The sequence below is a fragment of the Cucurbita pepo genome, chromosome LG04 (genome assembly GCF_002806865.2).
Source record: "Cucurbita pepo subsp. pepo cultivar mu-cu-16 chromosome LG04, ASM280686v2, whole genome shotgun sequence".
NCBI lineage: Eukaryota > Viridiplantae > Streptophyta > Magnoliopsida > Cucurbitales > Cucurbitaceae > Cucurbita > Cucurbita pepo.
In genome coordinates this window covers 6288724-6315298 of record NC_036641.1, presented here as the reverse complement: position 1 = coordinate 6315298, position 26575 = coordinate 6288724, and the positions used below count along the sequence as shown (strand labels likewise).

Below are 26575 nucleotides of genomic sequence, written 5' to 3'. Positions count from 1 at the left end.
AAATACAATTTAGTTGGGTCCTGTCTCATTTACAACTGAGAGTAAGAAGGCATACTCATACTCAGATTGGAGTATGTGATGGGTATTTAGAAGTGTGTTTTTCTGAAGGTTGGAGATCACGGGGAAGAGATGCAGGGTGTCTATTGGTGAGCTCGATGGAAGTTGAAGACGTAGTAGGAGTTCAGATAGTGTGAATTCGACATCCCTACGCTACGTGTTCCCTGTGGCCCATACTCCTTGGAAAGAAAACTGTAGCACTGATGAACGAAAAGGGCGAGATGACCTAGTTTCAATAAAACACCCTTCTAGTTTAGGAGTCTTCAAGAAACTCAACAGGGGAAGAAAAGGGAAGGGGATGACAAATTATGTCTTTTATTACACGGAAGTGTATGGCAATCACTTTGGACAGTCCAAATTTTATGTATGGGGACGGTCGTAATTGTATTCAAATGCGAGAATCATGGAAGACAATATTCTCTATACTTTCCTTACGGCATGATTTCATAGACACGCTAGTATAAACTGTTGAGGATTATTGGGAGTGAGTCCCACTTTGGCTAACTTAGGGAATGATCATGGGTTTATAAGTGAGTGAGGAATACTATCTCCATTGGTATGAGGCCTTTTGGGGAAGCCCAAAGCAAAGCCACGAGAGCTTATGCTCAAAGTGGACAATATCATACCATTGTGGAGAGTCGTGATTCCTAACATAAACATCTCCAACAACATTAATATACACCAAGAACGCTCATTCTCAACCAGCGATTTAAAAACAGCAAAGAAAAGTTTAGCTTCTGAGAGTATTTTGTAACAAGAAGTGAGAAGTACCAGAATTCATTATGAGGTCCTTCTGAGAATGAAAGTTAAAATGTAGCTGAGCACCGAGTCCACTGATGAGAGTGCTACAATCAACAGTGCAACGAGGACAAGAGCAAATGTAGCAGTCTTTAGCTGCACCAACAAGAGAGAAAAAGTGAAAATTTTACGCACTAAATTGGATGAATTAAGAATAAACACCAAAGTTCAGAAAGAATATTCAGTGAATTTCCATCATAACATAAGTATTTCATCATATATGAATCTCCTATAATGCACTATTTAACATACTAATCTCGCCTCCATACCGTGCTTTGGAAGCTAGGCCACTCAATGTACTTCAGTTGACTGGGCTGCTCGGCCAGAAATATGAACAATGATCTCAATCCCCTGTGGTTCAAAACAAAACAATCCTGGACATAATGATCCAAAATTCACAAGGACGGGAGAAAGAGTTGTGAAAGATTACCAAACGGTTTCTTTAATTATACCCAAGAAGAAGGGTTCAGGAGGCAATTCATCATTAAACCTCAGTTGCTGATTATCTCTTCCAGATGCAGCATGGTTAAAGCCCATTCGATCAGCATAGAGATGTCCACTCCTTCTGGAAATCTAAAGTAACAAACCCAGAATTGAAATGAGCAGATTGTAAGAGCAATCAAATTCAAAAGTCTCAAATGATAAAAGTACCCTTGTGGGCAGTCCCTGAAAGATGTTGGCCTTGTTGAATCTGGCTGTGTTGTAACGAACGTGAAATGGTCGATTCGAATGAGGAAGAGAAGCCATTCCTATAGATTTAAGAACAAGAAAATGGGAGAAAGATTAAGCAAGCTCAATGTTTTCACAGTAATGAAGATATATTCCGAGAGAAAAAAGGACTAACCAATATGATTAGCCCCAAGTGCAGAAGCGATCACCATCCTAGAGCAAGAGTTTAATAACGCCCACTGCAACAAGAGAAAAATGCTTACTACTGATCCATTAACAAACTCAATGTGAAACAAACAAACAAACAAACATACTTACATACGAGTAATTACAAGACTTCCCAGTTGCTCAAAACTCAATAAAACAGCTTAATTGTTTCATTGAATAAGCTAAGCTCCAAAGGCATCAAGAACAGCAACCAAATAACAGCAAAATTAAAGACAGCGGAAAAAAAACGCTATAGCAGACACAACCCAAAAGAAAGAATGGAAGATTAGCGAGTACTAGTTCAGCTAGACATTTTAACAAACACAACCAGTGCATTGCAGGGTATCGGAAGAAACTTCAATAACAATCCAAACTAATTCTCTGCCCCGGAATTTTCAATCTTAACATCCTCTCATGATCGAACATTTCTTGCATATTGCACGAAAAACACAACAATTGAAATTTTGAAAGACGAAACTATAGGAGCTTCAACAAGGTCAGCAACCATTGGCGGCAAAGCAACAGAACCTCGACTAAAGGGGATTTAAATAAGCAATGAATCATACATGTAATGTAATCTGAACTCTGAATTCGAATAAGGATGAAGATTCATGAAGAAATGCGCACCTCGAAAATTTCAGGCTTCTCGTAGACTGGCAACTACAATGAGCGCGCCTTTAGAATGAACAATGAAAATGTACGCAGTATAGTTGGGCCTGTTGGAAGACGGGACAAAACGACACCGTCTGTTCAAGTTTAAGTCCCAAAGCGACGTCGTTTTTAGAGTTGTCCACGGGCCTCCCATTCAACGCTCAATTAAAGTTTTGGCCTTTTTTTTTTTTTTAATATTAATTTTAAATAATTTTTAACGGATAATTTCTATTTGTTGTAATTATCTAAATTTCAACTATTTTTAAGCTACTTTTTCTTCAAATTTATGGATGAATTAAATATAAGATAAATTTTTTATTACATTTCTAAGTTTAATTTAATTAAATTAAAAATTTATAGGAAAATTTGATATTATTTTTTATTTTTTAAAGGCTAAATTAATAAAAAAAAATACATTTCTTCCACATGTATAAATTAAAAAAAAATCAATAAATACTCTCACTATTAATTTAATTTTGGACAATATTTTTTTAAAAGTCGAAAGATATTAATGAAATTTTTTAAAGTTCAAAGGTATTTTTGAAATACTGTTAAAAGTTCGAGGATATTTTTTAAATGAAGTTCAACATGAATAAGACTAAATCGATACTACTTGACCTTCACCTATCAGTCTCATTGCTTCGCTCCTTCACTCCGGAAGAAAATCGAAGAATTTCTAAGGGAATCCTACCTCTTTCAGACGATAGAATAGGTTCAGGCAATGGAATTGCTTTATCGAGGAAGAACCTTCCTTTCTTTTTCCCGTTGGAATTCATTCAAATGAAATTACTTAATAGAAATCCCAGGATGACCTCCACTCGCCGCTACTACGGGAATCGCTTCCCCGAGGAGGATGCTTGAGGGAAGCCCACCAAAGCAGGATTTCGATTGATCTATGCGTATCTTGTTGGAAGATTCATCCCCATTTTCTCGGATACTCGGGTTCAAATACCCATGGACTCGCTGATTCTTTTTCTTTTTCTGGTATGTAGCTCCGCAAGCTAGGAGCATGTCTTCGGTTCCGGTCATAGAGGTTCAGGGGTACGAGCGAGGTGAAGAAGAATCACTCTCATTCAAGATAATACAAAATATATATATTTATTTATTTATTTATTTATTTATTTATTTATTTATTTTAGGTGTATTATATATTTAGGTAAATTAAAAAGTTTATGAATATTTTTATTAATTAAGCCGTACTTTTAAAACTTTACATATTATAAATAAATTATATATAAAAATCCATAATATTACTTTTCTTCTCACTTTCAGTGGGCTTGTCTTGCTTAGGAGGTAACCTCCTTGTTCTATCTCCGATCGCTTTAGCAACCTCCTTCTTCCATTTCCCATCGCTTCATACAGCAAAATCTCTGGATTTCTTTGCACTGTTGATGATCTAGTTTCTTCCTTTTGTTTCTCCATTACAATTTTTGTCGGCTTAGTTGTGTAGTTCTTGGATTTCATGCAGCATTTGCGAAGATGATGCAAGACGCTGAGATGAAGGAGCTTCCTGCTTCTGTTTCTTCTTCAACTTCTCCTTCAACTTTACAACGTAAGAAATGTTATATGCGTTTTGTTATGGTTTGTTGAAATCCTAGAGGACTTGGTTTTGACATTTGTTAACGATTCCTTTCAATCAGATTTGAAAGAGATTGTGTCGCTCATTGAAGCCGGCGGTTATGCCCGGGAAGTCCGGCGGATTTTTCGAGCTATTCGTCTGACTATGGCGTTAAGGCGGAGATTGAAAGCATCTGTTCTTTTTTCATTCCTGAATTTTGCTCTCCCGCCAGGATCCGACGTACACACGAAGCTATCGTCATTTATTCCGAAGGTAATTCAAAATTTAAAGCATTATGCAATTCCCTATGCTAAACTTGCGTAAAATGCTACATAACTAGATCTCTCTGTCTTTGAGATGGTATGACTACGATCAAATTAGTTTTTGTTTCATGGTGCTAGTGTTCTGAGTGTTAAAAAATTTCAACAATTGCATAGGAGGATGACTGCGAAATGGAAATTGACTCGGCAGAGCCGGCAGCTGTAAAACTCCCCTTACCTGAGATTGAGATATTCTGCTATTTGATTGTGCTAATATTTCTGATTGATCAGAAGAAATATGATGAGGTGATGTTTAATCAAAACTATATAGGTTTGTTCCATTTTTCTTAAACTGTGATCATGACTCCTAAAAGCTTGCTGGAAATTTCAGGCTGTGGCTTGTGCTTCAGCAAGCATTGCCCGACTGAAGAACCTGAATAGGAGAACGGTTGATGTGCTAGCGTCTAGACTCTATTCCTATTACTCACTTAGCTACCAACTCACTGGTAACCTTGCTGAAATAAGAGGGTAGGTTTATAATTTAAGATTTTATTAGAGATATGTTAGTTAATTTTGAATGATTCTGGTAGGAGAAGTGAGGATCAATGTGAAATCAAATGATTTTCTTTGTTATGTATTGATATTAATTTGGTAACATGGACAACTTTGATTGACAGTAATCTCCTAGCCCTGCATCGCACCGCGACCTTACGCCACGACGAATTGGGTCAGGTAGTTTTCTTCGCTTCCTGTCAGTGTACATCACATTGACCATATTATGGTGCCTTATATATTGATAACAATGTCGTGTAGGAAACCCTTCTTAACCTACTGCTTTTCAATTACCTGCACTACAATCTTTATGATCAAGCAGAGAAGTTGAGGTCCAAGGCACCTCGATTTGAAGCTCACTCAAATCAGCAGGCAAGTTTAAGCGCTTTAGTTTTTTGCATTTGTTTTTATTTGTAGTACCTGTGGACCTAAAGAACTTCCCTGAGATGTAGCATTCTTCCTAGTAGAAATGCTTGTAACAGATATTACCTGAATACCTAGCTATCCTTTGAATAGTTTAGACGATGAGTGTCAGATCCCACCTTGATTGGAGAGGGAACGAAACATTCCTTATAAGGGTGTGAAAACCACTCCTTAGTAGACGTATTTTAAAAATTGTGAGGTTGTCGGCGATACGTAAGAGGCCAAAACGGACAATATCGGTGGGCTTGGGTTGTTACAAATGGTATCAGAGACAGACACTGAACGGTGTTCCAATGAGGACGCTGGCCCTCAAAGGGGGTGGATTGTGAGATCACACATTGGTTGGAGAGGGGAATGAACATTCCTTATAAGGGTGTGGAAACGTCTCCCTAGTAGACGCGTTTTAAACCATGAGGCTAACGGCAATACGTAACGGGCTGAAACAGAAAAGATCTGCTAGCGGTGGACTTGAGCTGTTACAAGAAGCTTTGAAATTGCTAATTTGACAAAGCTTTTGAAGTTCAAGAACAATTGCATTTGTTCAGAATGTCTATACTTTGTATTTGTAGTGATGTTTTGCTAAGAATTTTTAGCTATATATCACATAATGATTGATTTCTCATACAGTTCTGTAGGTACCTGTTTTACCTTGGCAAGATCAGGACCATTCAATTGGAATATACAGATGCAAAGGAGTCTCTTCTACAGGCTGCTCGGAAAGCTCCAACTGCAGCTCGTGGTTTTCGAGTGCAATGTAACAAATGGGCTATCATTGTTCGTTTGTTGTTGGGAGAAATCCCTGAGAGGACTGTTTTCACGCAGAAAGGCATGGAGATAGCTCTGAGGCCATACTTTGAACTAACAAATGTAGGTTTTGTTGGTCAAATTTTACACTTTCCTGTTATTTCTTCCATTAAGTTTAAGATTACTTCATTTCCTGATAACAATGTGATGTAGGAAACCCTTCTTAACCTATTATAGTGAACTCCCTTGTGAATAAGTTGAGATAAGGGCTACTGGATTCCAGTCTAAACGATGCTCGTTTTTCAGGCTGTGAGAATTGGTGACTTGGAGCGTTTCAAAACGGTTGCCGAGAAGTTCTCTTGTACTTTCAGCTCAGATCGGACCAACAACTTGATCGTGAGGCTGCGACATAATGTAATTAGAACTGGGATTCACAACATTAGCTTATCATATTCGCGCATTTCTCTGGCTGATGTTGCTAAAAAGTTGAGACTGAACTCTGAAAATCCTATTGCTGATGCCGAGAATATCGTCACCAAGTCCATTCGAGATGGAGCAATCGACGCCACTGTTGATCATGCGAATGGATGGATGGTATCCAAGGAAACTGGAGATATCTACTCTACCAATGAACCTCAAATTGCCTTGAACTCTAGGATTGCATTCTGCCTGAATATGCATAATGATGCAGTTCGTGCTCTCAGGTTTCCATCAAACTCCCAGAAAGAAAAAGAAAGTGCTGAGGAAAGGAGAGAAAGACGGCAGCAGGAGAAAGAACTTGCTAAGAACATAGCTGAAGGAGACGATGACGACTTTTTAACCGATCCGATGTGAAACTCGATACATTTCTCGCCGTCGGTGCCCTAATCAGATACACAGTTTCATCCAGGTATGCTGGCCAGAGAGCTTTTGATGCATTGGCTCAAACTTATCTTACCCTTCCATTTTGTCATGAATCAGATGTGTTTGTAATATGTCTGCAGTTTCATTCACAGAACGTATTTTGAGATATCTTCCTTAGTGCTACTCTTCTAAAGAGTAACGTTAGCTGTTGAATTTCATCTTGTTGAAGACTATGTAGTTGATACTTATGGGAGCCTTTGGTTTGCATTTGTGCAATGTGGATGGTCGCCAGTCGTGTCGACTTTTAAGAATTATAGGGTCGAGGATCTAACCATCAACATTTAATAAGCACAAAATCAAACTTGTGCTTGTATTTGAAATCATGGGTTTTCTAGACTCGTGAACTAGTTACATAAATTCCAAATAGTTACATAAATTCCAAACATAAATATGAACGATCGTCTTAGCATGAAGAAGATTGAAACGTTTTATTACACGTATTTATTATGAGAAATATTTTAGTGTTTTTGTTTGAACCATACAAGACAAGATTCTTGTATACGATTCTTAGAAGGAAATCCCATGCTTGATTCGAACCTAATAAAGAATAGAACTTTTACTTCGTTGCAAGGTTGGCTACATTTTAAAAGNACGTAAGAAGCATATATGTTGTATCTTTTATTTATTTCTTTATTTTAGAAAGAAAAGTTTCTAATTTTGTTGTTAAGGATTATGTAGCAAATTAATTTCAAACATACACAAGCATTTTGTGGCACAAAATTGAAAGCTTTTATTATTAAGAACTATGTGACATACTAATTTCAAATAAATAAAAGTATGTAGTGAATGTCACAAAATGGCATTTACAAGATTTTCTTAAAAGTATATAGACCAAATATATACGATCTTAAATGAGAAATCGTTTAAAACACGAACGAATAGATAAACTAACATATATGAAGAAAACTGCACCTCTAAACACAAATATACATATTTATTAAGAACATAAGCCAATGACCCCTTCAATCTCACCTTTCAATCTTGCATTTTATATGAAGAAAATTGCACCTCAAAACAGAATTCAGTCATGGGAAACGAGCATAAAATGGAAACAGTGAATATCATTGAAAAAAAAGGTTGAATTGTTTGAGAAAAAGCTAGAAAAAGACCACACCTGTTTGTTCCATCTTTCTTAGTACAATTCGGGTCGAATATTTTCAAATAAAATCAATAAAAACCAGAAAGATGAGTAATGAACTATGGCTGTCGATGGCTACAGACAGTGGTTTCCTGGTTGGTCACTCAAATAGCTGAACTGAACCCAAACGACTTGACTATGGTACTCACACTTTCAGCAAAAGTTTTGGAAGTAATTTTCTTACCTGGTACGTGGAATGGGTTTGAAACTGCATCCACGTATGCAGCATGGAATCTCCGGAAGAACTGGACACAAATTTGAAGAATGCGTCAGATGTCATATTAAGAAGCTTCATGTAAGTAACATAATGTGTAAATAAGCAAGGCAGAATCCACAATTTACTAAATCTAGAATTCTTTTTCAAAAAGAAATGGTTTACAATAGACACTATAAGTGAAGTGTAACAACTCAAGCCCACCGCTAGCAGATATTGTTTGCTTTGGTCTGTTACGTATTGTCATCAGCCCCACGATTTTAAAAAGCGTCTACTAGGGAGAGGTTTCCACGCCCTTATATAAAGAATGTTTTGTTCCCCTCTCCAACCAACGTGGGATTCTCAAAATCTACCCCCCTTGGGGCCCAGCGTCCTCGCTGGCACACTGCCCAAGTGTCTGGCTAAAACCATTTAAAAACAGCCCAAGCTCACCGCTAGCAGATACTATCCGCTTTGGCTGTTACGTACCACCATCAATCTCATAGTCTTAAAATGTGTCTGCTAGGGAGAGGTTTCCACACCCTTATAAAGCATGTTTCGTTCTCTTCTCCAACAGAAAGAAGGTCAATCAATTGCGACAACAAAGTGGTATAGCTATTTCTCGAATTTGTATTGACCTGGAATAAAACTGTTGAGCCTAATTATTATGTGTTTACCTATCTCGAACTACAAAGTTAACCAAACTTCATGAACTACGTAAGCTTATATCAACCCACAGACCAAAACAAGGCATACAAAAGCTCAAATTTCTTAAACTCCATCCAAATGCTACACTAGACTTCGTAACTATCAAACTCAGACTTTTCAAATTCAAGAACTAAATCTCCCTACGAAAGCACGAGTTTTCAAAAATACAATCAAGCAACTTGAACTATCAACTGATAGTGCATATGATAAGAGATAATGGGCATTCCTATATTTTGGAGTTCAATAATACGTAGGTAGATATTCGAACCTCTGTCTTTTTTTGTCAGGGATATATGTTTTAGTTTTAACTAGTTGAGTTATGTTCATATTGGTAATAATGGATTCTTATACCAAAACAAAGAATCAAGGATTGCACATTAATCTGATACCATGCTGCTATATTTTGTACCCAGAAGTGTTTTAACACAAAAATTTTAAGGAAGCTTATTTAAGATTTCAATGGACATCAATTCTGGTTTCAGCTGACTTGTGAGGAGAGAATAAATATTTAAAATAGTATGCCTCTCTAGAATGTCATGTACATACAAGTACCTTACTAAAATAGCGACCCTGTGGTCACTTTTATCGTTAAGAGATAGAATCTGAAGACACTGAACATGGTGAATTAGGGTGTGCACCGTTAGCATCTTGACAGAAACTCTTATCTTCATATCTTCTATTACTATGAGGAGTATCTGGAGATTAAGGGCATGTGTTTTTTGAGCATAAGAAGCTAAAATTTGTGGTGTCCTACAGCGACAGAACTTCTTTGGGTCGGTTCACAAGGAAGGAAAGGAACCAACGGATCTTCTAAGATACTGTTAGTTATAGAGGATTTTTTGGGGCTAAAATTTGTGGCTGTCCTTTTGTTATCAATACAAGTTCTTGTTTCTTCGGGTTTCAGCTGGCCATGAAGGAAGTATAAACATTTTTATAGGACTCCTCAACATGAATATATCATGTTCACATCACTTCTAAAACAGCTTCCATGGGAAAGGTTGCTCTATATCATTGAAAGAAAAACTCCACAAGATAACTGAATAATAGGAGGCCCTCATTAAGTGTTTGCAACACTAAAATCTTCACAAATAGAAAACACTCTGAAAATTTTCATCTTCAAAACTCAGATTAACCTAACAGTGAGAGTTCGCAAGTGAAAATTAAAGATCTATACTGCTGTAGACAATTGCAAACTCACAATGGTACTCACATTTCTCACATCGGCATCTCTGACATCCAGATCTGTGGTCACCATAATGAACTTCACTTTGGTATTAGTCAAGTAGCCATACCTGGAAATGATTTCAATCGTACAGATCATTAAAGGTCCACTCCAATTGAAGTAGAAATAAGACTAGTTCTGATCCTACCTATATGAACATGAAACAACTCTCACTAATTTGTAATATCCACAGAAACAATTACACTCACACTTTGTAATTTTCAGTCGGATAAAGAAGACCGAGAAAGGTCTCATTCAAGGTCGGTCCAGATTTTCTCGGATTGTTCACTGGCAGCAAAACCACAAACATAACAGAAGAAAGAATTGAAATCATCACAAAAACAAGTCCAAATCATAAATCCTAGTAGTTGAGTAAAACACCAGGCGCAATTCCTAGATCCAATCGTTCTTCAACTTCGTGAAATATCAAACTCCGAGAAACAAAACACAAAGGTAAGCAAGATAAACATACCTCGCTCATCGACGACATCCAGCGAACAGTGAACGATGTGATGAAGCTTGAGAGCATCATCGGCCTCCGTGAAGCTTTGAATGTAAAGGGGGTTGTTCTGTTAGCTCGGCCGAATTGGAAAACGATCACAAATCTATTTATATAAACATATATGAAATTCCTTTCAGTTCCATAAAATACGGTAATCATGGAGGTCGCACCTGGTGGCCGACGACGGCGACGCAGACGATCATTTTCGGCGGTGACCGGTCGGTTTTCTTCTCCTGGATTGGGCCAAAACTTGGGCAAATGCGAAATTCCGGTTGCGATACCACGAAGAAGCTCGGATCTTTTAAAAGGGGTACAAAAGAAAATTCTCCATTAAGAAAATGACCATCTTACCCTTATATTAATAATTTTATTTAATAAATTTTTAATATTTTCTTTCTAACCTATTGAAATATTTTTAAAAATAAACTAATTAATTAGATATAATTGGAATCCTAAACTTTAAATTTTATATCTAATTTTAGTGAATTCTTTTTTTAAATATCAAAATAAATGAACAACCGTTCACAAAATTCAAAAAGTTTAGGGATTTATTAGACACAAATTAAAATTTTAATATACGAAATAGTTTTTTTTATGATTTGAAGTATTTGACACAAAATTGGAAGTACGAGAATTTAAGTAGACAAATAGATATAACCTCGTAAGTTGAAGGACAAATTAGTAATTTAGCATTTATTTTATAGACTAGACAAAACTATTAAATTTCGGATTGTACTAAGTGTCTTATCTACTGAGTTATACTCAAATTGAATGGACTGAATCATATAAATTGCAAATTATCAGAGGAATGTCAAGTCATCATAGTCGACCCTATTATTAGATTTGAATGATAACCGTTATACTTTGTTTCAAAAATATCCTTCAACTTTAGAAACGTAATATCGCTCAAATTTTTTAGAAGTTAAAATATATATTTATCATTAATACATATTTAAAAAATATCCATAAAATTTTAAAAGTAACGGTAAGACTTTTAACCTTTATATATTATCGGTAATAATATTTTTGAAATTTTTAAAAAAGTTTTCGAAAATATATATATATATATATATATATCACAATCGCACTCTTGATGGCAGCGAACTTGCGATTATGCAACACTCACTTTTCAACGACAAATGAGCTAAGCCAATTTGTTCTTGCGTCGCCTATGGCCAAGCAACGTATGTTCGAGCCTCTAATTTTGGTTTAAGAAGAAGGTTTTAAAAAACGAGGGCAGAAAGAGATATTCGAAAGAGTAATAATAACTACTCAGAGTATATAACTTTTGGCAGGGAGAATGTATATATATATATATATATTAATTAATTAATTATTGATATTAATAAATTTTTTAAAAATATATTAATCCGAACTAAATTGCTAACATATTTATACAAATTCGTGCCGTTACTTCGTTGATCTTCATTTTCTTTCTTTAAGACCAGAAGCGCGCCTTTAGGATGGAAAGGTTAGCAGCTCACAAGGCTTCTCATAATCCTTCGGATCGTTATTTCTTGCGCAGTTGTAAGTGATTCATTTTCTGATTGTGAATATTCTTGATTTGTACCTTATTTGATTTTCATTTCTGCAATGTTCAATAGAATTGGTTTATCCTGCTCGGATTGAGGCTTTATACTAATTGGAAGAACTCCCTGAATCCTTTGGTTTTCTCCTAAATTTAACCTACTTGCGATGATGATGTTCTTACTTCTTTCTGTGGATTTGTGCTATTGTGATTTGTGTAGACAGTTAAAGGTATTTTAGTCTCGCCTTCTGCTCCTACTTGTAAATTTGTTGCGGTTTTCATGTACTGCAATAATCTGAGTTCATGTAGAGCAGAGCTAACTTGGAGGTAATTGATTTTGATTATTGGAAACAACATGATTGTGGAATTTGCGTGTTTATCGTTTTTATTTTTTTATTGTGGTGTGTGTACTATGAACTAGAAATGAAAACAAATAGATATAGTCTGAAATTAGTGCCTTGGCTGGGAAGAAGATTTGTTAATTAATCATCAAGGAGGTGGAGGCGTGAATTGATAGCTTTGTCTAGAAATGGATGCTGGATCTGGTGCTGGTGCTGGTGGGTATGGGGGTGGGTCTGGTAGTCCATGCGGCTTACGCTGCACTCTGGTTGCTTAACCATTTCAGACCACCCTCTGCATGGGTACTTTGTTATCTCCAATAAGGAGTCCCTTACATCATCCGCTTGAACCAATTCACTGTCCTTTTTCTGCCACCAAAATGTTAGGCAAGAAAGTCATCATCGAATAATTGTACCAACACTTGATAGTATATTTGGTAAACTTGGAGTGATCTAGTTTCTGAATCATTTTCTTGTTTGGATTTGTGGAAAGCTTGCAAATATTTGGGAGATGAAAAGTTTGCTTACCCCAACTTTGAAAACATTAGATACGAGGCCTCTATAGCTGGTCACATTTGCATTTGTGACTTCCAACCCAAGAGCGTTTAAGGCCTCCATTAACCTCATAAACCCACCTCGCTTGTTCTCACAAAAAACCTTCACGAAGAACTCGTTCCCGTCAATCTGAGCCACTTCCACTTGCGGCTGAAATTAGTTAATTTTGCTTCTGTTTTAGCATCTGTGGTGTATTATAAAAGGAAACATACATGTACAGACACGCACAGTTTCTTTGTCCTAAAATTAACTTCTTATATATACCTCCATCTGTTGTGTCTTGTCATTGTTAGTACCTTCAGTGTCCTGATGATTTTGCTTCAAAAGGCTTCCACTTCCTAGAACTCCTATATGGTAACTGTTTTGAGCTTTATCATTTTGGCTCAAAAACTCAGGTAGCTGGACGCTAGTTTTGTTTCCATCGTTTCCTGTAACTACAATCTTACCATTTTCATCATCTGAATGTTCTTCCAGTTCATCTTGGAGTTCCTTGACTTGCTTTTGCAACTCCTTCACAAAATCAATTGCATCACCAAGTATTGAGGCTTTGTCCATCTGAGAAATCCACAAAAGCTATTCATTAGAAGATGAAGTAAGTGTTTAATTATAACGAATTATGTGAGGAAAAGGAGTTAACTGATTTAAGTGCGAAGGAAGCTATTTTATTTCATTTTCCTTGATGATTTCCAGTGATCCAAACAAGGGTTTAGTGGTGATCACCTTAGAAATTTTGGGAACCAATGCTCGCAGGTTATACAGCCGCTCATTAAGTTTCTTTCTTCTCTTCCTCTCAGCAACAAGGTTCTTTGATTGAGGACCCTGCCCAGTCCTCCGGCGGTACTTCGCAACCGCATCATCTTCATCATCGATCTGATCGCTGCAATCAGAGACTGAATCAGACCTTCCATTTTCATTTTTGACCAAGTCCTTTTCTTCCCCTTGCTGCTCCTTACATTCAGTGTTCTCCTTGAACTGCATATGAATGTTTGATGTGTTGTTCATTAAGGACCCCTGCATTATATCCACCTCTTGGAACTCATTTTCTGCTGAAAACTTGTAAGGGTTTCCCTGCTTATCAGTATGGAATGCATCCTGTGAACATTCATGGAAGATTTCGTTCTTGTTTCTGTTTTCTGAGCTATAATTGAACTGTTGCAAGAAGTTCATAGGAGAACTACAGAGGCGGATTCTGTCTAATGAGATTTCATAACCCACATTGGCATTTTCTAATGTTGGTGCGGTTGAACCTGGTGCCTCAAATTGATTTTCAGGATCCTCTATTACAACATTCTGATCTGCTACAAATGGCTTTGATTGGATTTCGTTGGTTGCATTTACATCAACAGAGAAACTTGTATCCATATTGCTTGAATTAATAATAGCTCCCTGCTCAATCGAAATGCTGCATTGAGTTGTAACAAAATCTATGACGTGCTGATCTTCAGACGCCTGTAAGAACAGAGAGAATCTGTCTGAATTTGTCCTTAAAAACCCAGTTTGGTTATATTTTTAGTTGAAAGATATATAGAACCCTTCGAAAGAAGAATGAGATTACTAGAAGAGTCTATACATGTTTAGCAACGAACAGCTCCACTAATCCAAATGGAAATGGAATTAATACCCTGGTCCCCATTGTTTCCTGCAAAGAGAATGAAAAAGGTGTAAGCTGGAAGATATAGTAGTGTGATAGTATTTCCCCTTCAAATGCAGCTCACTTCCAGTGCGGTTGAATCCGTGCCATTGGAGAAGAGTAGCCATCTAGGTTCATTTGATAACAATGTCTGTATATAAACCCTGTTCAACAGGAAAAAGTTGAGAGATAGATGAGGAAGGGAAGTAGGGTATGTGGAATGATAAATATCAATGAAATACCCAGAATTCAGCGGCACTGAACATGGCAGCTGAGCAAGAAGATCGCAAGAACTGGCTCGTGGGTGTGGACTTAAGGTGTCCCTACATGGAAAGACGTGTTCTTCTCCACCATTTTGATTGTTCTCAGTCCCAGCACAACAGCAGTCCACCCATTCAATACATCTGAAACAGAAAAGAAAGCTTTTCAGTGATCGAGTGAAAGAGAAATGGGTTGGATCCTGAAAGGCTGAAACAGAATTAGAATCTCCGGAGTGATGGAGAGACAAAAAAGGAAGTAAGCTGGGGGAGAGAGAGTATGTGTTTGTGTAACTATACCTCTGGTCTTGGCTCAATTTCCAGAGAACACAATAGTCCCAGCTTTTACTACCTACAAGGGGTCTTAGCCTCTCCATCAGGGTTTGCATGATTACAATACTATGATTAATGTCACCTGCATTCATTGATAGAAGACAGAAGATAGTTAGAAATAGCATTGGAACGTGCCAAAATTTCTCTCAATGATAGATAGATTTGCTAAGAGAATCATACTAAAAAAAGAATTATGTACAGGAAAGTGAAGGATGATGGAAGACAGAGTAAACAAAGATAAAGATTTCATAAACAGTTCAATTGACAGCAATAGCTAACTACTAGACCAGGGCAATGGCTTCATATACCCAAAGCTTATCAGACAAAGCCCCACCTCAGTTTGTACATTGATAAGCCATCATCAGATTAAGGGCCAACCAAATTTCCACCTTTTATTGGCATCCTTTTGGTAACAGAGAGAGAAGACAAACAATCAGCTGAAGTAGTACTTTTTTATTCTACAATTGTTTCTTTTTATACAATTGGTTGTTGGTTCAAATTTCGGTAGGTGAACTGCAGGCCATGCATGAGAGAGAGATTTTAGGATNTTTTAATTTTGAATATATATTTAAATGAGACGAATTTTCAAACACCAATAATTATAAATTTCTAACCTCTCTCATATATAAACATTATTATTTTTTTTTTTGTGACTTCTTTAACTTTCAATTTTGTGTTTGATTCGTACCTCCACTTAACTTCACCTAAACTTCATCCTAGTCATGGATAGATCACCCATGTTAGGGTCCATAAGCAATAACAATTGTCCTATGAAGACTTGCTTTCGTTATGGCTTCGGTGGATTCCTTTAACTAAGCCACTGCCTATTACTTGGAAGCTTCGATAGGCATGCGGTTAGTCCTGATCTCCTCCCACTACTTGGAAGCTTACCGTTTCATGTTCTATTTCACTCCCCAATTAGGTTCTTTTCACCCTTCCTTCGTAGTATACTTCACTACAGTCACCCATAAGTATTTAGTCTTGTAAGGTAGTCAGTGTTAAAAAAATTTAGAGACTAAACTTGTAATTTAACTTATTTTTTTACCGCTCGTTCTTATGAGATGGACTAAGGGGAGAGGGATGAAAGAAAAACTATATATGAGTTGGTAATGATGGGAGTAACAGATTGCATGAGCTAAGATGCCCTAACTGCCTTGCTAAGTTTTATGCATTCTTTTCGGTCTTTGCATCTTCTTTCATGACTCTCAACTACTCTATAGCTTGTCCCAACCCTGACTGTTAACATGTCATCATTGTTAAGTATGTGCTTGTATTGTTTGTAAACAATTTTAAGTACTCACAAAAATGCTTACATCTTCATGCTTTGTATATCAAAGTAGGCACACACATTGACAAAAGTTTGCATATTTTGTTTGAATTAGGGTTTTTATCTCGTCATTTTACAATTGATAATGATTTCGTCTTTGTTTCCGGTCTCTAAAGTTATACTTGCTTTTTTACGATTTTATTTTTACATTTTCTTAAGCAGTATATTTGAATATTTACCCGAAATTTTAAAAAATGATAATTTTTTTAAAAGTACTATATTTCTCCCTCTATTTTCTAAGTTTGTGTATCTACAACATTATAATCAAGTAGTATTGATTAAAAAGTAAATAAATTAATTTAAATTTTGAAAAAAAAAAATGGAAATTGTTTCCATAAAGCCCAAGCCCAAGCCCACATGGGTCAAGCCTCGTGGCCTGATTGTTTGAGCTTGACTTATAAATTTTATTTTTATTTTATTTTCATAGTTTTAATACTATTTTNTTTTTTTTTTTTTTTTTTTTTTTTGGTCTCTACGAAAAAAATTCTATTACAAATTATATATATCTTTATAATATAAAGTTATATTTCTAAACTGTGATTAAAGATATGAGACAACAAATAAAATGAAGGAATGGAACAAATATTTTGAAAGTATATAAACGAAAATTGATCTAAGCTAAATGTAGGAAAAATAGATATTTAAAAAATATACAGATTAAAATAATTCTTTTCAATTCTTAAAGAATAATGTTCACAAATAGAATATCTAAAAATCAAATGAGTTAAAGTGACAAACCATTATTTCAAAACTGTTGAATAAGTCCACACTTAGAGCTATAAAACAGGTTTTCAGCCATTAAATTTCCACTTCTTTCTACTTTTTGGTGACTAATGAGGAATTATTTTGATTTCATTTGTGAAGTGTCCCAGTTTGCAGGAATTTTGGGATTGGAAAATTCCAAAAGAAATTGACTACTTTTTCATTTTTCTTTTCGTGTTTCACCTAATTGGTCGATGTTTCAACATCATCCCAGAACACCCATTAATGGCAGCGTTAGAAATTTAGTGGCCACTTTGAAACTTTACCTTTGCATATCAATAATCGCTTCTATTTTTCAAAACCCCTCTCAGAAAAACAGAGAACAAATCGATACCATCCAAGTGAGGCTCGATTGCATGATTCGTCCATTGTTCTTTGTTCTTAAATCTCTGTGTTTTCTGTGCAAATTTCGCTTTCAATTTCGATTTCTTGGTTTCTGGGACTCCTTATTTGGAGCTTGATTTTTCTGGGTTTGAGTTTGTTTCCTCTGAATTCATTGGGTTAATAAGCAACTTCGCTAATTTTAGTTGGATTCTGTGTCTTGCTTTGTTCTGAACTTGTTTCTTGTGTTCATTTTCTTTAAGTTTGTTCATCAGATAATGAAAGCATTGGAGAACTTGATTCCTTTTGCTATCTCTTGTATTGGATGATTAGAAGTTTGGCTTATTCTTTTGATGCTTCTGGAAATTTTCGGTTTGAATTGAGAAAGCCTTGTGACAAAGCTCTGATTTAAGACAAAAATGGTGAAATTCTGATGCTGTGAAACTTACAGGTAGTGAAGTTTCAGGAAAGAGATGGCTGAAAGGAGAAAAGTTCGCCCAGATTGTATTTATGCTTCCAATCCCTTCCATGAATGCACTGAATATTGCATAAAGAAAACAGCTGAAAGCAAGGCAGAAAAGGATAAAAAGTCTAAAGCTAAAGGTAATCTCTCGCTTTGCTTACACTACTTTTTGTTTGTTCCTTCATTAGCTCTTGTGTGTTTTCTTGTGAACCATGCTGCTGTTTGTTGAGTGGTTAATAGTTAATCTCAAAAGAACATGATAGCTATGATGGATGTCGAGACCATTCGATATATAATTTTTGATGGATTGTTCCCGTTTCTATGAAAATACAGCTCACAGTTAGAAAGGGGAACGAAGCATTCCTTATAAGGGTGTGGAAACCTCTCCCTACTAGACGCGTTTTAAAACCAACTGATGATGATATGTAACGGCTAAATCAGACGATATCTACTAGCGGTGGACTTGGGCTGTTACAAATGGTATCAGAACTAGACACCGGGTGGTGTGCCAGCGAGGAAGTTGGCTCCGAAGGAGGGTAGTTTGTGAGATCCCATATCGGTTGGAGAGGGGAACGAAGCATACCTTATAAGGGTGTGGAAACCTCTCCCAGAACGAAGCATACCTTATAAGGGTGTGGAAACCTCTCCCAGAACGAAGCATTTCTTATAAGGGTGTGGAAACCTCTCCCAAAACGAAACATTCCTTGTAAGGGTGTGGAAACCTCTCCCAAAACGAACATTCCTTGTAAGGGTGTGGAAACCTCTCCCTAGTAGATACGTTTTAAAATCTTGAGGCTGACGACGATACGTAATAAGCTAAAGCGGACAATATCTGCTAACGGTGGATATACATTAGAACTGTGTCCTCTAGTCGGGCCAATTGAATTTGCCACTAAAAGATGCTTCATTGCATCATATTAACTATACAATGCCAATCAAGCTGATACTCTGACTTGATGAAAATTTGATAGATTTGGATATTCACTTGATTGATCATTTAGTTAGATATGGAACGAAATATCGCACGAGACTTCGTTTCTTCTCGAACGTCTTTCGATGCTCTTGATGATTATTCTTCTGGCTCATCGTTTTTTTATCTTGTTATGCTAGCAGGATCTTGGCTTGATATTTCCAAATCTTTTGGAAGGAAGAAGGGGTCCCGACCAAAGCCTCCGAAAGAAGTTGACGATGGACGCTACTCAAGCTCGGTTTCTACCGAAGCTCGCTCACTCAATTCACGTATCACTCCTAAGATGAATGTAGAATCAAGAAATGGTGGTCATATCTCCCCTACCAAAAGATTTTATTCCGAAGATCGTAGTCTTAACGCCGAGCAGGCGCCTCGAATTCCTTCATACGAAAGTCTCATAATGGTGCTTTTTTGACCTTCATCCTAATTGTTAACTGTTGCATCAAAATGTTGAACCCTCAATCCTTTTTCTTGACAGCCTGACTATCCAGAGGATGCTCCAAAGCAGAGATGGATTCGGATGACAAATAACAGGAACGGAGACGAGGACGGGGACGGAGAACATGAAACATTATATAAGAAGGTACTTACACCAAATGGTAAGATTGCCAAAGAAGCTTCTCAAAAGCCATCTAGTGAATCTAGCTTTAGCTTGTCTGGCTTCGATCAAACACTAGTAGACGACAGTGACGACGAGGGAGAGATCGAATCTGTAGATTCCGAGATGTGTGTTCCAGTGGGAAAATACAACGTAAAAGCCAGCTTCTCCTCCATTTTGACGTCGATCTTCGAAAACTACGGCGATATCGCAACTACCTGTAAATTGGAGTCGGTTTCCATGCGCTCGTACTATCTACAATGCGTGTGCTATGTGATTCAAGAATTACAATCCACAGAGTTTCATCAACTCACCAAATCCAAAGTAAAAGAACTCTTAGCCATTGTCAAGGACGTCGAGTCGTCACAAATCAACGTAGGATGGTTAAAGAGTGGCCTCGATGAGATCTCCCAAGCGGTCGAGCTGAGAAGTCAGCATCGGGCAACCGAAGCTGCAAAGGCAGACTGTGAGCGGAATTTGGAATCAACAAAGAAAGAACTAGAATTCCAAATGAAAGATTTGGCATTGAAAGAGCAAGAGGTTTCTGATGCAAAAAAAAAAGTAGCAAAAACACGAGCTCGAGTAACCGAACTGGAGCTCGAATCATCTCAGCTGGAAGAACTAATCGCATCGATGAACTCCAAGGTACAAACTTTAAGATCCAAATCATTCGCTGATGGTCTGTTATGATTAGTAGTAGATTATAACATCCCTTTAGATCATTTAAAACTGTAAGCATAATTAAATGGGTAAACAAACTGTCATGAGGTGTATCATCTTATTAGTTTATTGCATAATGAAGCATATCATGTAGCTTGAGATATCTCCCACTTCCATGCTTGCTTATTAGTTTTTTTTTTTTTTTCCTTTCTTTCTTCTCTTCACGTGGGCCATGTTAGGAATCACGACTTACCACGGTTCACTTTAAGCATAAACTCTCATTGCTTTGAACTTGTTAAATCGTAGCATTTTTTATATCAAGTATTGCAACGCCCCTTTCTGATAAGCCACCGACGTCTTGATGGTTAAGTCGGAAATTATGGAACGTAGTAAGTTTATGGATTTTTCTTTGTGTGGGTGTAGAGGAAGGGATGAATTGTAGTATTTATCTAAGGAATTAGTGGAAAATTCTCGGGTGGGTGGGTTATAAAGTTTACGGTAAAAATTGATACAATTTGATAAAATTAGGGATACAGAAATAATACCAATTTGATAAAATTAGGGATACAGAAATAATACTTTTTCGAACTGTAACTCAAAAACCAAAACATTACTATTTGTTATTTGAGTTATTTTCGTGTCAACAGTCATATGATAAATGTTTATATGATTAATAATCGAATATAAATATTTAATAATAGAATTTTGAATTAATATAATGTTTTATTGAATAAAAATAAACAGCATTAAAAAAAAATGTAAAAGAGATATTTNAAAAAAAAAAAAAAAAAAAAAAAAAAAAAAAAAAAAAAAAAAAAAGTTAAAAATATTAAGTGGAAGTGGGGCCCACATGCCCATGTGCTGTCGTGACGTGTAAACATTGAGTAGTGTGGGGCCCACTTCCTGAAATATCGATTCTTCTCTCTCTCTGCCGTTTAGTTGGACGGCGCCAACTAACTTTTCTTTTTAGCTTTTTTGTCTTTTCTTTTTACTTTTTTTTCTTTTTAAAATAATTTAAAAACCTTCTCCCTCCCCATTTTACCCTGCTTTTGTCACGTACACGTGGCTTTACCTTATTGGCTTTTACCATCTCCTTTAGAGGTATCCTAAGTTCTAAGCTCTCACAAATTTTATTTATTTTTTATTTTTTAAAATGATTTTATACGAAATAAACCTTATTTCACTTATATATTTATAATTTTTTTTTAATTAGAGAATAAAATATAGTTTAATTTATTTTAATGTGTATATATATAAATAGCTACTTCAAACTATCATTTTTTTCACCTTTTCTTCATCTCGAAGAGGAGGGTTAGTAGCCGAGGAAGGAGAAAGCAAAATATATAGTTAGGATCACGAGCACAAACATACTAATATTTGGCAAACCATTTTGATTAGGGAAATTGGTGGGCTCATCGTAAATTTGTTAGAGTCGCCAATCGGAAGGGTTAATAGCACAAGAAAGGAGCAAGCAGAGTATATAAGTATATAATTTGGTGGACTCATCGTAAATGAAGCATCGGAGTGGTCGATAGGTTCAAGTTAGTAGCACAAGGAAGGAGAAAGCAATGTACGTAGTTTGGTGCGCTCATCATGAACGAAGTGTTGGAAGTGGCTGGTAGGCTCACGAGGACAGAGCAAGCATAGTATGCAATTCGAATAACGAGCACAAACAGACTGATATTAGGCTAAACCGTGAACCAAATTGAATTTGGATTTTGATTTAGAAAATTGGTGGGCTCATCGTGAATTAAGTGTTGGAGTAACCAGTAAGGTTCGAGATAAGGATCTCGTAGAAAATGGTAACGAGAGAAAGAAACGAGACAAATTGAAAGCCAACAACCACTAGAATCTTCTCGTGAACAAAACATAAATATTACAAATCCCAAAAATTAAAACTAAGAAACAAAAATTAAAAATTAAATTAAACACAAAATCCAAACAAATAATAACGAATAATTTAAAACATGTTCTTCTTCTTATTCTTCTTCTTCTCCTCAGTTGGTGGGGTTGCTGCGGAATGATCCCAAAGCTTTAATGGCGGCTGCCCGGAGAATATACTGGTGGTACGCAGCCGCCGCCAGTGCTCCGACGAACGGACCGACCCAGAAGATCCACTGTAGAAATCCCACCAAAGGGTTATAAGAAATCATTTCACAATCGGAAAATATTAATTGAAAATCTCTAGCCGGCGATGACTTACATGGTCGTTCCAGGCTTTCTCATTGTTGTAAATCACGGCGGCGCCGAAGCTTCTCGCCGGGTTAATTCCGGTTCCGGTGATGGGAATGGTGGCCAAATGAACCATAAACACCGCAAATCCAATCGGCAATGGCGCCAAAACCTGTAAAATGAACCAAATATGACTTCGTAACGATATTCGTTATGAAAATCCAAGATCCATGGTGGTCGGAGAAGAAACTTACCGGAATGTGAGAGTCACGCGCGCTTCTCTTGGGATCGGTAGCAGAGAAAACAGTGTAAACAAGAACAAAAGTTCCGATGATCTCAGCGCCAAGAGCCGTACCCCTACTGTAACCAGACTGAACGGAGTTAGCTCCGCCGCCGTGGCCGTTATAATCATGCTTCATAAACGCCTTCACCAACCCAACGCCGACGATTGCTCCGGCGCACTGCGCTACCATGTACCCGACGGCTCTGATCAGCGACACCTTCCTCGCCAGAAACAGCCCAAATGTCACCGCCGGATTAATGTGTCCACCTGCAAACAAATCGCAAATAAAAACCACAAAACCCTAAACCCTAAACCCTAAAAAATGAAAATCAAGATTTCGTGAGTTACCTGAGATTCCGGCGGTGCAATAGACGAGGACGAAAATCATGCCGCCGAAGGCCCAAGCGATTCCGAGGATTCCGACGCCGTCGCAAACCTTGGTCTGTTTGTTGTTGCCGATGACGGTGGCGATCGTGACGTAGAGGAAGAGGAGAGTGGCGATGAACTCGGCGATTAGGGCTCTGTAAAAGGACCAGAGGGAGAGTTCGGCGACGTCGATGAGCGGGGCCGGCGGTGGATCGACGTAGTCCTTTCTCAGGCCGGATTGTCCTTCTTCCATCACCTCTTTCGACATTTTTAAGGTCTTAGAACTGAAATTCCGGCGAAAGGACGGGGAAATTTTACAGGGGAAGCTTCTGGTTGTTGCTCTGTTTTCTGTGAGAGTAGTTTGGGAAGGGGAAGGTGAAGAGAAGGGGAAATGGATGCTCTTTATAGATAAAAACCAAAGGGGTATTTTTGGAATTTTGTATTTGGAGTAGGGTTTTGTTGTTAAAGTAAACCTCTCGGGTTTCTACACCGTTGTAAGGAATGTTTCGTGTTCCTCTCTAATCAATGTGTGTGATCTCACACTCCACCCTTGTCATTCGTATCCGTCCAAGCCTACCACTAGTAAATATTGTCCGTTTTGTCCCCTTACGTATTGTCATTCGTCTCACCGTTTAAAAGTGTGTCTACTAGGGAGAGGTGGTGTGGGAACCTCTTGACGGCGATACGTAGCAAGACAAAGCAAAACAATATTTACTGGCGGTAGCCTCAGGCTGCTATTACATGGACTAACCCAAGATTTTAAGTTGGTTGAATCAGTGGCTCAAACAATTCCAATAAAGTTTACCACCCAACTCAGCTCTCTATTTTCAAATTGAATTGTAAGTTGTTTTTTTAATTATTTTAAAAAAATGTTACGACCGGACATTTTCTATACTTATAATTAAATATATATATTTTTTAATTAATTGAGTTATAATTAAATCAATATTAAATTTAGTTAAAAAATTAAAATAAATAAATAAATAAAATAGGGTAGGGGAGCATGTGAGGGTAATGATATGAGAGGGGCAGGCGATTGGGGCAGCCTGGCATCCAACTAAACCCTCTCCCTCCAGCTCTATAACGGTAACATCCTGTCTTTTTGAAAAAAAAAAAAAAAATTAATTAAAAATCAATATTTATTATTTTTTGTCCTTTAGCTGTTTCTGTACAGTTAAAACTTTTTTAACGCCGTTATATCCTTTTCTTTTTCTAATAATAAATGGAAGGGTTAAATTGCAAATTAATATTTAATTCCTATAATTTTTTAAAATTAGACTTTTGTCCCTATAATTTGATAAAATTTCATTATTGATCCTTAAAGTTAGAAACTAAATTGAAGTCGAGAATAAAAGTTACTAAAAAAGCGGCTAAAAATGTATGAAAAAATTATTATCACTTTCTTCAGTGATCGACCTACCTTCCTTCGAGCGTTGTCATCTGCTCTCGCAAGATCCAATTGTCATTGTTGGTCAAAGTTGCTGCAGAAACGACGACTCGCTCATAATATACATTCTCTCCTCCTCACAATCAAAGTTGAATATATTGCATTGCGAAATAAGATTCTCCTGTTGATTTTTATTTTGTTGGTTCATTTGACATAATGTCGACTCAACTCAATTAACGAGCTCATTGTCACGATCACACAATTACAATACGCGGGACAACAATTTTGCAACACTTGTTCTAACCTAGCAAACAAGTCAACCGTGAGAAATTCACACGTCGCGAAAAACGTCGACGTATGTTCAATCCTTGAATCATGTTTTTTTAGAAAACGTGAGAGAAAATTCACGATTTGAAAGAATTGGAGAAAGCAACTTTATATGACTATAAGCAAATAAAAAAACATCACAACTTAAATAGTATATAACCGTAAAAATAATAATAATAATAATGAAATTATAATAATAATAACTTATTATTATAATAAAAAAGGGTAATTTATTTGTTAGCCAAGTTTTTTTTATTTGTTTTATTTTGCATGCCAATTTATAAAGAAAATAAATAATAATAATAATAATATAGGAACAAAGATTTTTCTTCATTAATTATTGTTATTATTAATTTGGTTTTAAAGATTAAAAGTATTGATCAAATTTGTATTTTCAGCCAAAATTAATTAATTAATTAATTATTAGTAACGAGGAAAGAGACGGTAACGTGTCTGGCATTGGTTTGGTTAGTTTGTCATTATCCAACAGAATAAATAAAATATTTAATAGTTATAAATTAATTAATAAAAAAAAGAGAAAAGTATTGAGTGGAATAATAAGTATGATGGATGATGCTGCTTCACCACTCTGATCTTTTAAAATTAATTATTTACAAGATTATCCAATCAGCCGCCACTCAGCTATGGATAAGGTAATCCGACAATGTTATTGGTACGATAAACACATTTATTGTGATTATAAAATTATAAAAATTATTTAGGAAATTTTATCTGATTATAAAAATTAATTTTTTTATAGAAATAATTAATATTTATTTAAAACATATTCTCCACTTTTAAAAGGATTTCAATAATACCCTTTAATAAAAAATATATAAAAAAAAAAAATCCAAAAACACTTTTAAATTTTTTAAAATTACGTTAATACCCTTAAATTTTAAAAAAAATTCAAATATACTTTACATTTAATTCCACATTTAAAATAAATATTCATAAATTTTCAAAATTAAAATTTTTTAAAATAATCAATGGGTACAATTAAAATTTAAAGATATTCATAAATTAAATATGAATATAAAGGATGAAAATAATAATAATAATAATTATTATTATTATTATTATTATTACTTTAGTAACAAAGTTTTTTTTTTTTACTATAATTAAATCTTATATATATATATAGCAATTTATAATGACTAATGAGTAAGCATTTGTATTTAGATATGAGGAAAGGTTATGAATCTTTAAAGCAAAGTCTATTTATTAGAGTAATAAAACAAAATTAAATTAAGAAAAATTAAGTAATTTTATCTTAATTTTAAGAGTTATATAATAAATAAATAAAATCTAAACTAATTATATTATCGGGTTAAAATTTAAATGGATATAAATATTAATTAATTTATTTATTTTTATTAATATAACTTTTAAATAAAGGTAGAAATTGAATTTTGTTAAAAAAAAATTATATTTAAAAAAGGAAAATAGAGGAAACGGCTAGATCCCGTCGAGATCGTTCTAGACCATTCTTTCTTGAACCGTTGGGAAAACGGCGTAATCGAAATAGAGAAAGACAAACGGCAACGGTCATCTCATTCATTACGCCGTCTTTTTGCATTTTTTTAAAAAATAAAAAAATAAAAGCCATTGACTAACTGACAACCGTCATATGTGGGCCCCACCATCTGCTCACATCTTTTAATGCCACGTTCCTATTTTCCCATCGGATAATAAATTTTATAAATTTATAAT

The 26575-nt window shown here is 35.9% G+C and overlaps 6 protein-coding genes across 9 annotated transcripts; 2 read left to right on the top strand and 4 right to left on the bottom strand.

Annotated features, from left to right (window-relative positions):
• Positions 1-734: 734 nt before the first annotated feature.
• LOC111792519 lies at positions 735-2372 on the bottom strand. The gene is made up of 6 exons (XM_023674037.1): positions 2298-2372; positions 1700-1763; positions 1507-1604; positions 1286-1428; positions 1125-1206; positions 735-951 (listed from the first exon to the last, which is right to left on the bottom strand). The coding sequence occupies exons 2-6, from the start codon at positions 1734-1736 to the stop codon at positions 838-840; spliced, it is 474 nt and encodes a 157-aa protein (XP_023529805.1). The 5' UTR covers positions 1737-1763; positions 2298-2372; the 3' UTR covers positions 735-837.
• Positions 2373-3650: 1278 nt separating this feature from the next.
• On the top strand, positions 3651-7073 carry LOC111792442 (probable 26S proteasome non-ATPase regulatory subunit 3). Its single transcript, XM_023673905.1, has 9 exons — positions 3651-3675; positions 3851-3934; positions 4023-4213; positions 4378-4506; positions 4592-4728; positions 4878-4932; positions 5014-5124; positions 5803-6042; positions 6226-7073. The coding sequence occupies exons 2-9, from the start codon at positions 3862-3864 to the stop codon at positions 6751-6753; spliced, it is 1464 nt and encodes a 487-aa protein (XP_023529673.1). The 5' UTR covers positions 3651-3675; positions 3851-3861; the 3' UTR covers positions 6754-7073.
• Positions 7074-7863: 790 nt separating this feature from the next.
• Positions 7864-10884, bottom strand: LOC111792527 (trafficking protein particle complex subunit 2-like protein). The gene is made up of 5 exons (XM_023674045.1): positions 10756-10884; positions 10556-10652; positions 10293-10371; positions 10072-10153; positions 7864-8205 (listed from the first exon to the last, which is right to left on the bottom strand). The coding sequence occupies exons 1-5, from the start codon at positions 10786-10788 to the stop codon at positions 8065-8067; spliced, it is 432 nt and encodes a 143-aa protein (XP_023529813.1). The 5' UTR covers positions 10789-10884; the 3' UTR covers positions 7864-8064.
• Positions 10885-12475: 1591 nt separating this feature from the next.
• Positions 12476-15662, bottom strand: LOC111792422 (transcription factor ABORTED MICROSPORES-like). 3 transcript variants are annotated; one of them, XM_023673879.1, is made up of 9 exons: positions 15561-15662; positions 15194-15308; positions 14879-15040; positions 14722-14800; positions 14577-14645; positions 13727-14455; positions 13271-13561; positions 12980-13156; positions 12476-12820 (listed from the first exon to the last, which is right to left on the bottom strand). In XM_023673879.1, the coding sequence occupies exons 2-9, from the start codon at positions 15280-15282 to the stop codon at positions 12596-12598; spliced, it is 1821 nt and encodes a 606-aa protein (XP_023529647.1). In that variant the 5' UTR covers positions 15283-15308; positions 15561-15662; the 3' UTR covers positions 12476-12595. The 3 variants fall into 3 exon arrangements, with proteins under 3 accessions (XP_023529647.1, XP_023529646.1, XP_023529648.1); XM_023673878.1 differs by having other exon boundaries at positions 15407-15656; XM_023673880.1 differs by having other exon boundaries at positions 15535-15654.
• Positions 15663-17534: 1872 nt separating this feature from the next.
• LOC111792455 lies at positions 17535-20491 on the top strand. Of its 2 annotated transcripts, XM_023673941.1 has the most exons (4): positions 17535-17656; positions 18088-18239; positions 19213-19472; positions 19548-20491. In XM_023673941.1, the coding sequence occupies exons 2-4, from the start codon at positions 18110-18112 to the stop codon at positions 20355-20357; spliced, it is 1200 nt and encodes a 399-aa protein (XP_023529709.1). In that variant the 5' UTR covers positions 17535-17656; positions 18088-18109; the 3' UTR covers positions 20358-20491. The 2 variants fall into 2 exon arrangements, with proteins under 2 accessions (XP_023529709.1, XP_023529710.1); XM_023673942.1 differs by lacking the exon at positions 17535-17656 and having other exon boundaries at positions 17663-18239.
• Positions 20492-22148: 1657 nt separating this feature from the next.
• Positions 22149-23544, bottom strand: LOC111792528 (aquaporin PIP2-7). Its single transcript, XM_023674046.1, has 4 exons — positions 23131-23544; positions 22754-23049; positions 22531-22671; positions 22149-22444 (listed from the first exon to the last, which is right to left on the bottom strand). The coding sequence occupies exons 1-4, from the start codon at positions 23414-23416 to the stop codon at positions 22325-22327; spliced, it is 843 nt and encodes a 280-aa protein (XP_023529814.1). The 5' UTR covers positions 23417-23544; the 3' UTR covers positions 22149-22324.
• Positions 23545-26575: the final 3031 nt, after the last annotated feature.

What these genes read in the sequence shown, in the direction of transcription:
- LOC111792519 (XM_023674037.1), bottom strand. Translation starts at nt 1,736, where the DNA reads ATGGTGATCGCTTCTGCACTTGGGGCTAATCATATTG. An exon ending in TTCAGGGACTGCCCACAAGG is followed by an intron (nt 1,429 to 1,506) that starts GTACTTTTATCA and finishes TTGTTACTTTAG; the next exon opens with ATTTCCAGAAGGAGTGGACA. An exon ending in GGCCTAGCTTCCAAAGCACG is followed by an intron (nt 952 to 1,124) that starts GTATGGAGGCGA and finishes TTGTTGGTGCAG; the next exon opens with CTAAAGACTGCTACATTTGC.
- LOC111792442 (XM_023673905.1), top strand. Translation starts at nt 3,862, where the DNA reads ATGATGCAAGACGCTGAGATGAAGGAGCTTCCTGCTTCTGTTTCTTCT. An exon ending in TTCTCCTTCAACTTTACAAC is followed by an intron (nt 3,935 to 4,022) that starts GTAAGAAATGTT and finishes CCTTTCAATCAG; the next exon opens with ATTTGAAAGAGATTGTGTCG. An exon ending in CATACTTTGAACTAACAAAT is followed by an intron (nt 6,043 to 6,225) that starts GTAGGTTTTGTT and finishes CTCGTTTTTCAG; the next exon opens with GCTGTGAGAATTGGTGACTT.
- LOC111792527 (XM_023674045.1), bottom strand. Translation starts at nt 10,788, where the DNA reads ATGATCGTCTGCGTCGCCGTCGTCGGCCACCAG. An exon ending in GGATGTCGTCGATGAGCGAG is followed by an intron (nt 10,372 to 10,555) that starts GTATGTTTATCT and finishes TTTTGCTGCCAG; the next exon opens with TGAACAATCCGAGAAAATCT. An exon ending in CCGACTGAAAATTACAAAGT is followed by an intron (nt 10,154 to 10,292) that starts GTGAGTGTAATT and finishes AATCATTTCCAG; the next exon opens with GTATGGCTACTTGACTAATA.
- LOC111792422 (XM_023673878.1), bottom strand. Translation starts at nt 15,476, where the DNA reads ATGAAATCTTTATCTTTGTTTACTCTGTCTTCCATCATCCTTCACTTT. An exon ending in AAATTGAGCCAAGACCAGAG is followed by an intron (nt 15,041 to 15,193) that starts GTATAGTTACAC and finishes TTTCTGTTTCAG; the next exon opens with ATGTATTGAATGGGTGGACT. An exon ending in CGGATTCAACCGCACTGGAA is followed by an intron (nt 14,646 to 14,721) that starts GTGAGCTGCATT and finishes TTCTCTTTGCAG; the next exon opens with GAAACAATGGGGACCAGGGT.
- LOC111792455 (XM_023673941.1), top strand. Translation starts at nt 18,110, where the DNA reads ATGGCTGAAAGGAGAAAAGTTCGCCCAGATTGTATTTATGCTTCCAAT. An exon ending in TAAAAAGTCTAAAGCTAAAG is followed by an intron (nt 18,240 to 19,212) that starts GTAATCTCTCGC and finishes TTATGCTAGCAG; the next exon opens with GATCTTGGCTTGATATTTCC. An exon ending in CATACGAAAGTCTCATAATG is followed by an intron (nt 19,473 to 19,547) that starts GTGCTTTTTTGA and finishes TTTTCTTGACAG; the next exon opens with CCTGACTATCCAGAGGATGC.
- LOC111792528 (XM_023674046.1), bottom strand. Translation starts at nt 23,416, where the DNA reads ATGTCGAAAGAGGTGATGGAAGAAGGACAATCCGGCCTGAGAAAGGAC. An exon ending in TTGCACCGCCGGAATCTCAG is followed by an intron (nt 23,050 to 23,130) that starts GTAACTCACGAA and finishes ATTTGTTTGCAG; the next exon opens with GTGGACACATTAATCCGGCG. An exon ending in CGCGTGACTCTCACATTCCG is followed by an intron (nt 22,672 to 22,753) that starts GTAAGTTTCTTC and finishes TTCATTTTACAG; the next exon opens with GTTTTGGCGCCATTGCCGAT.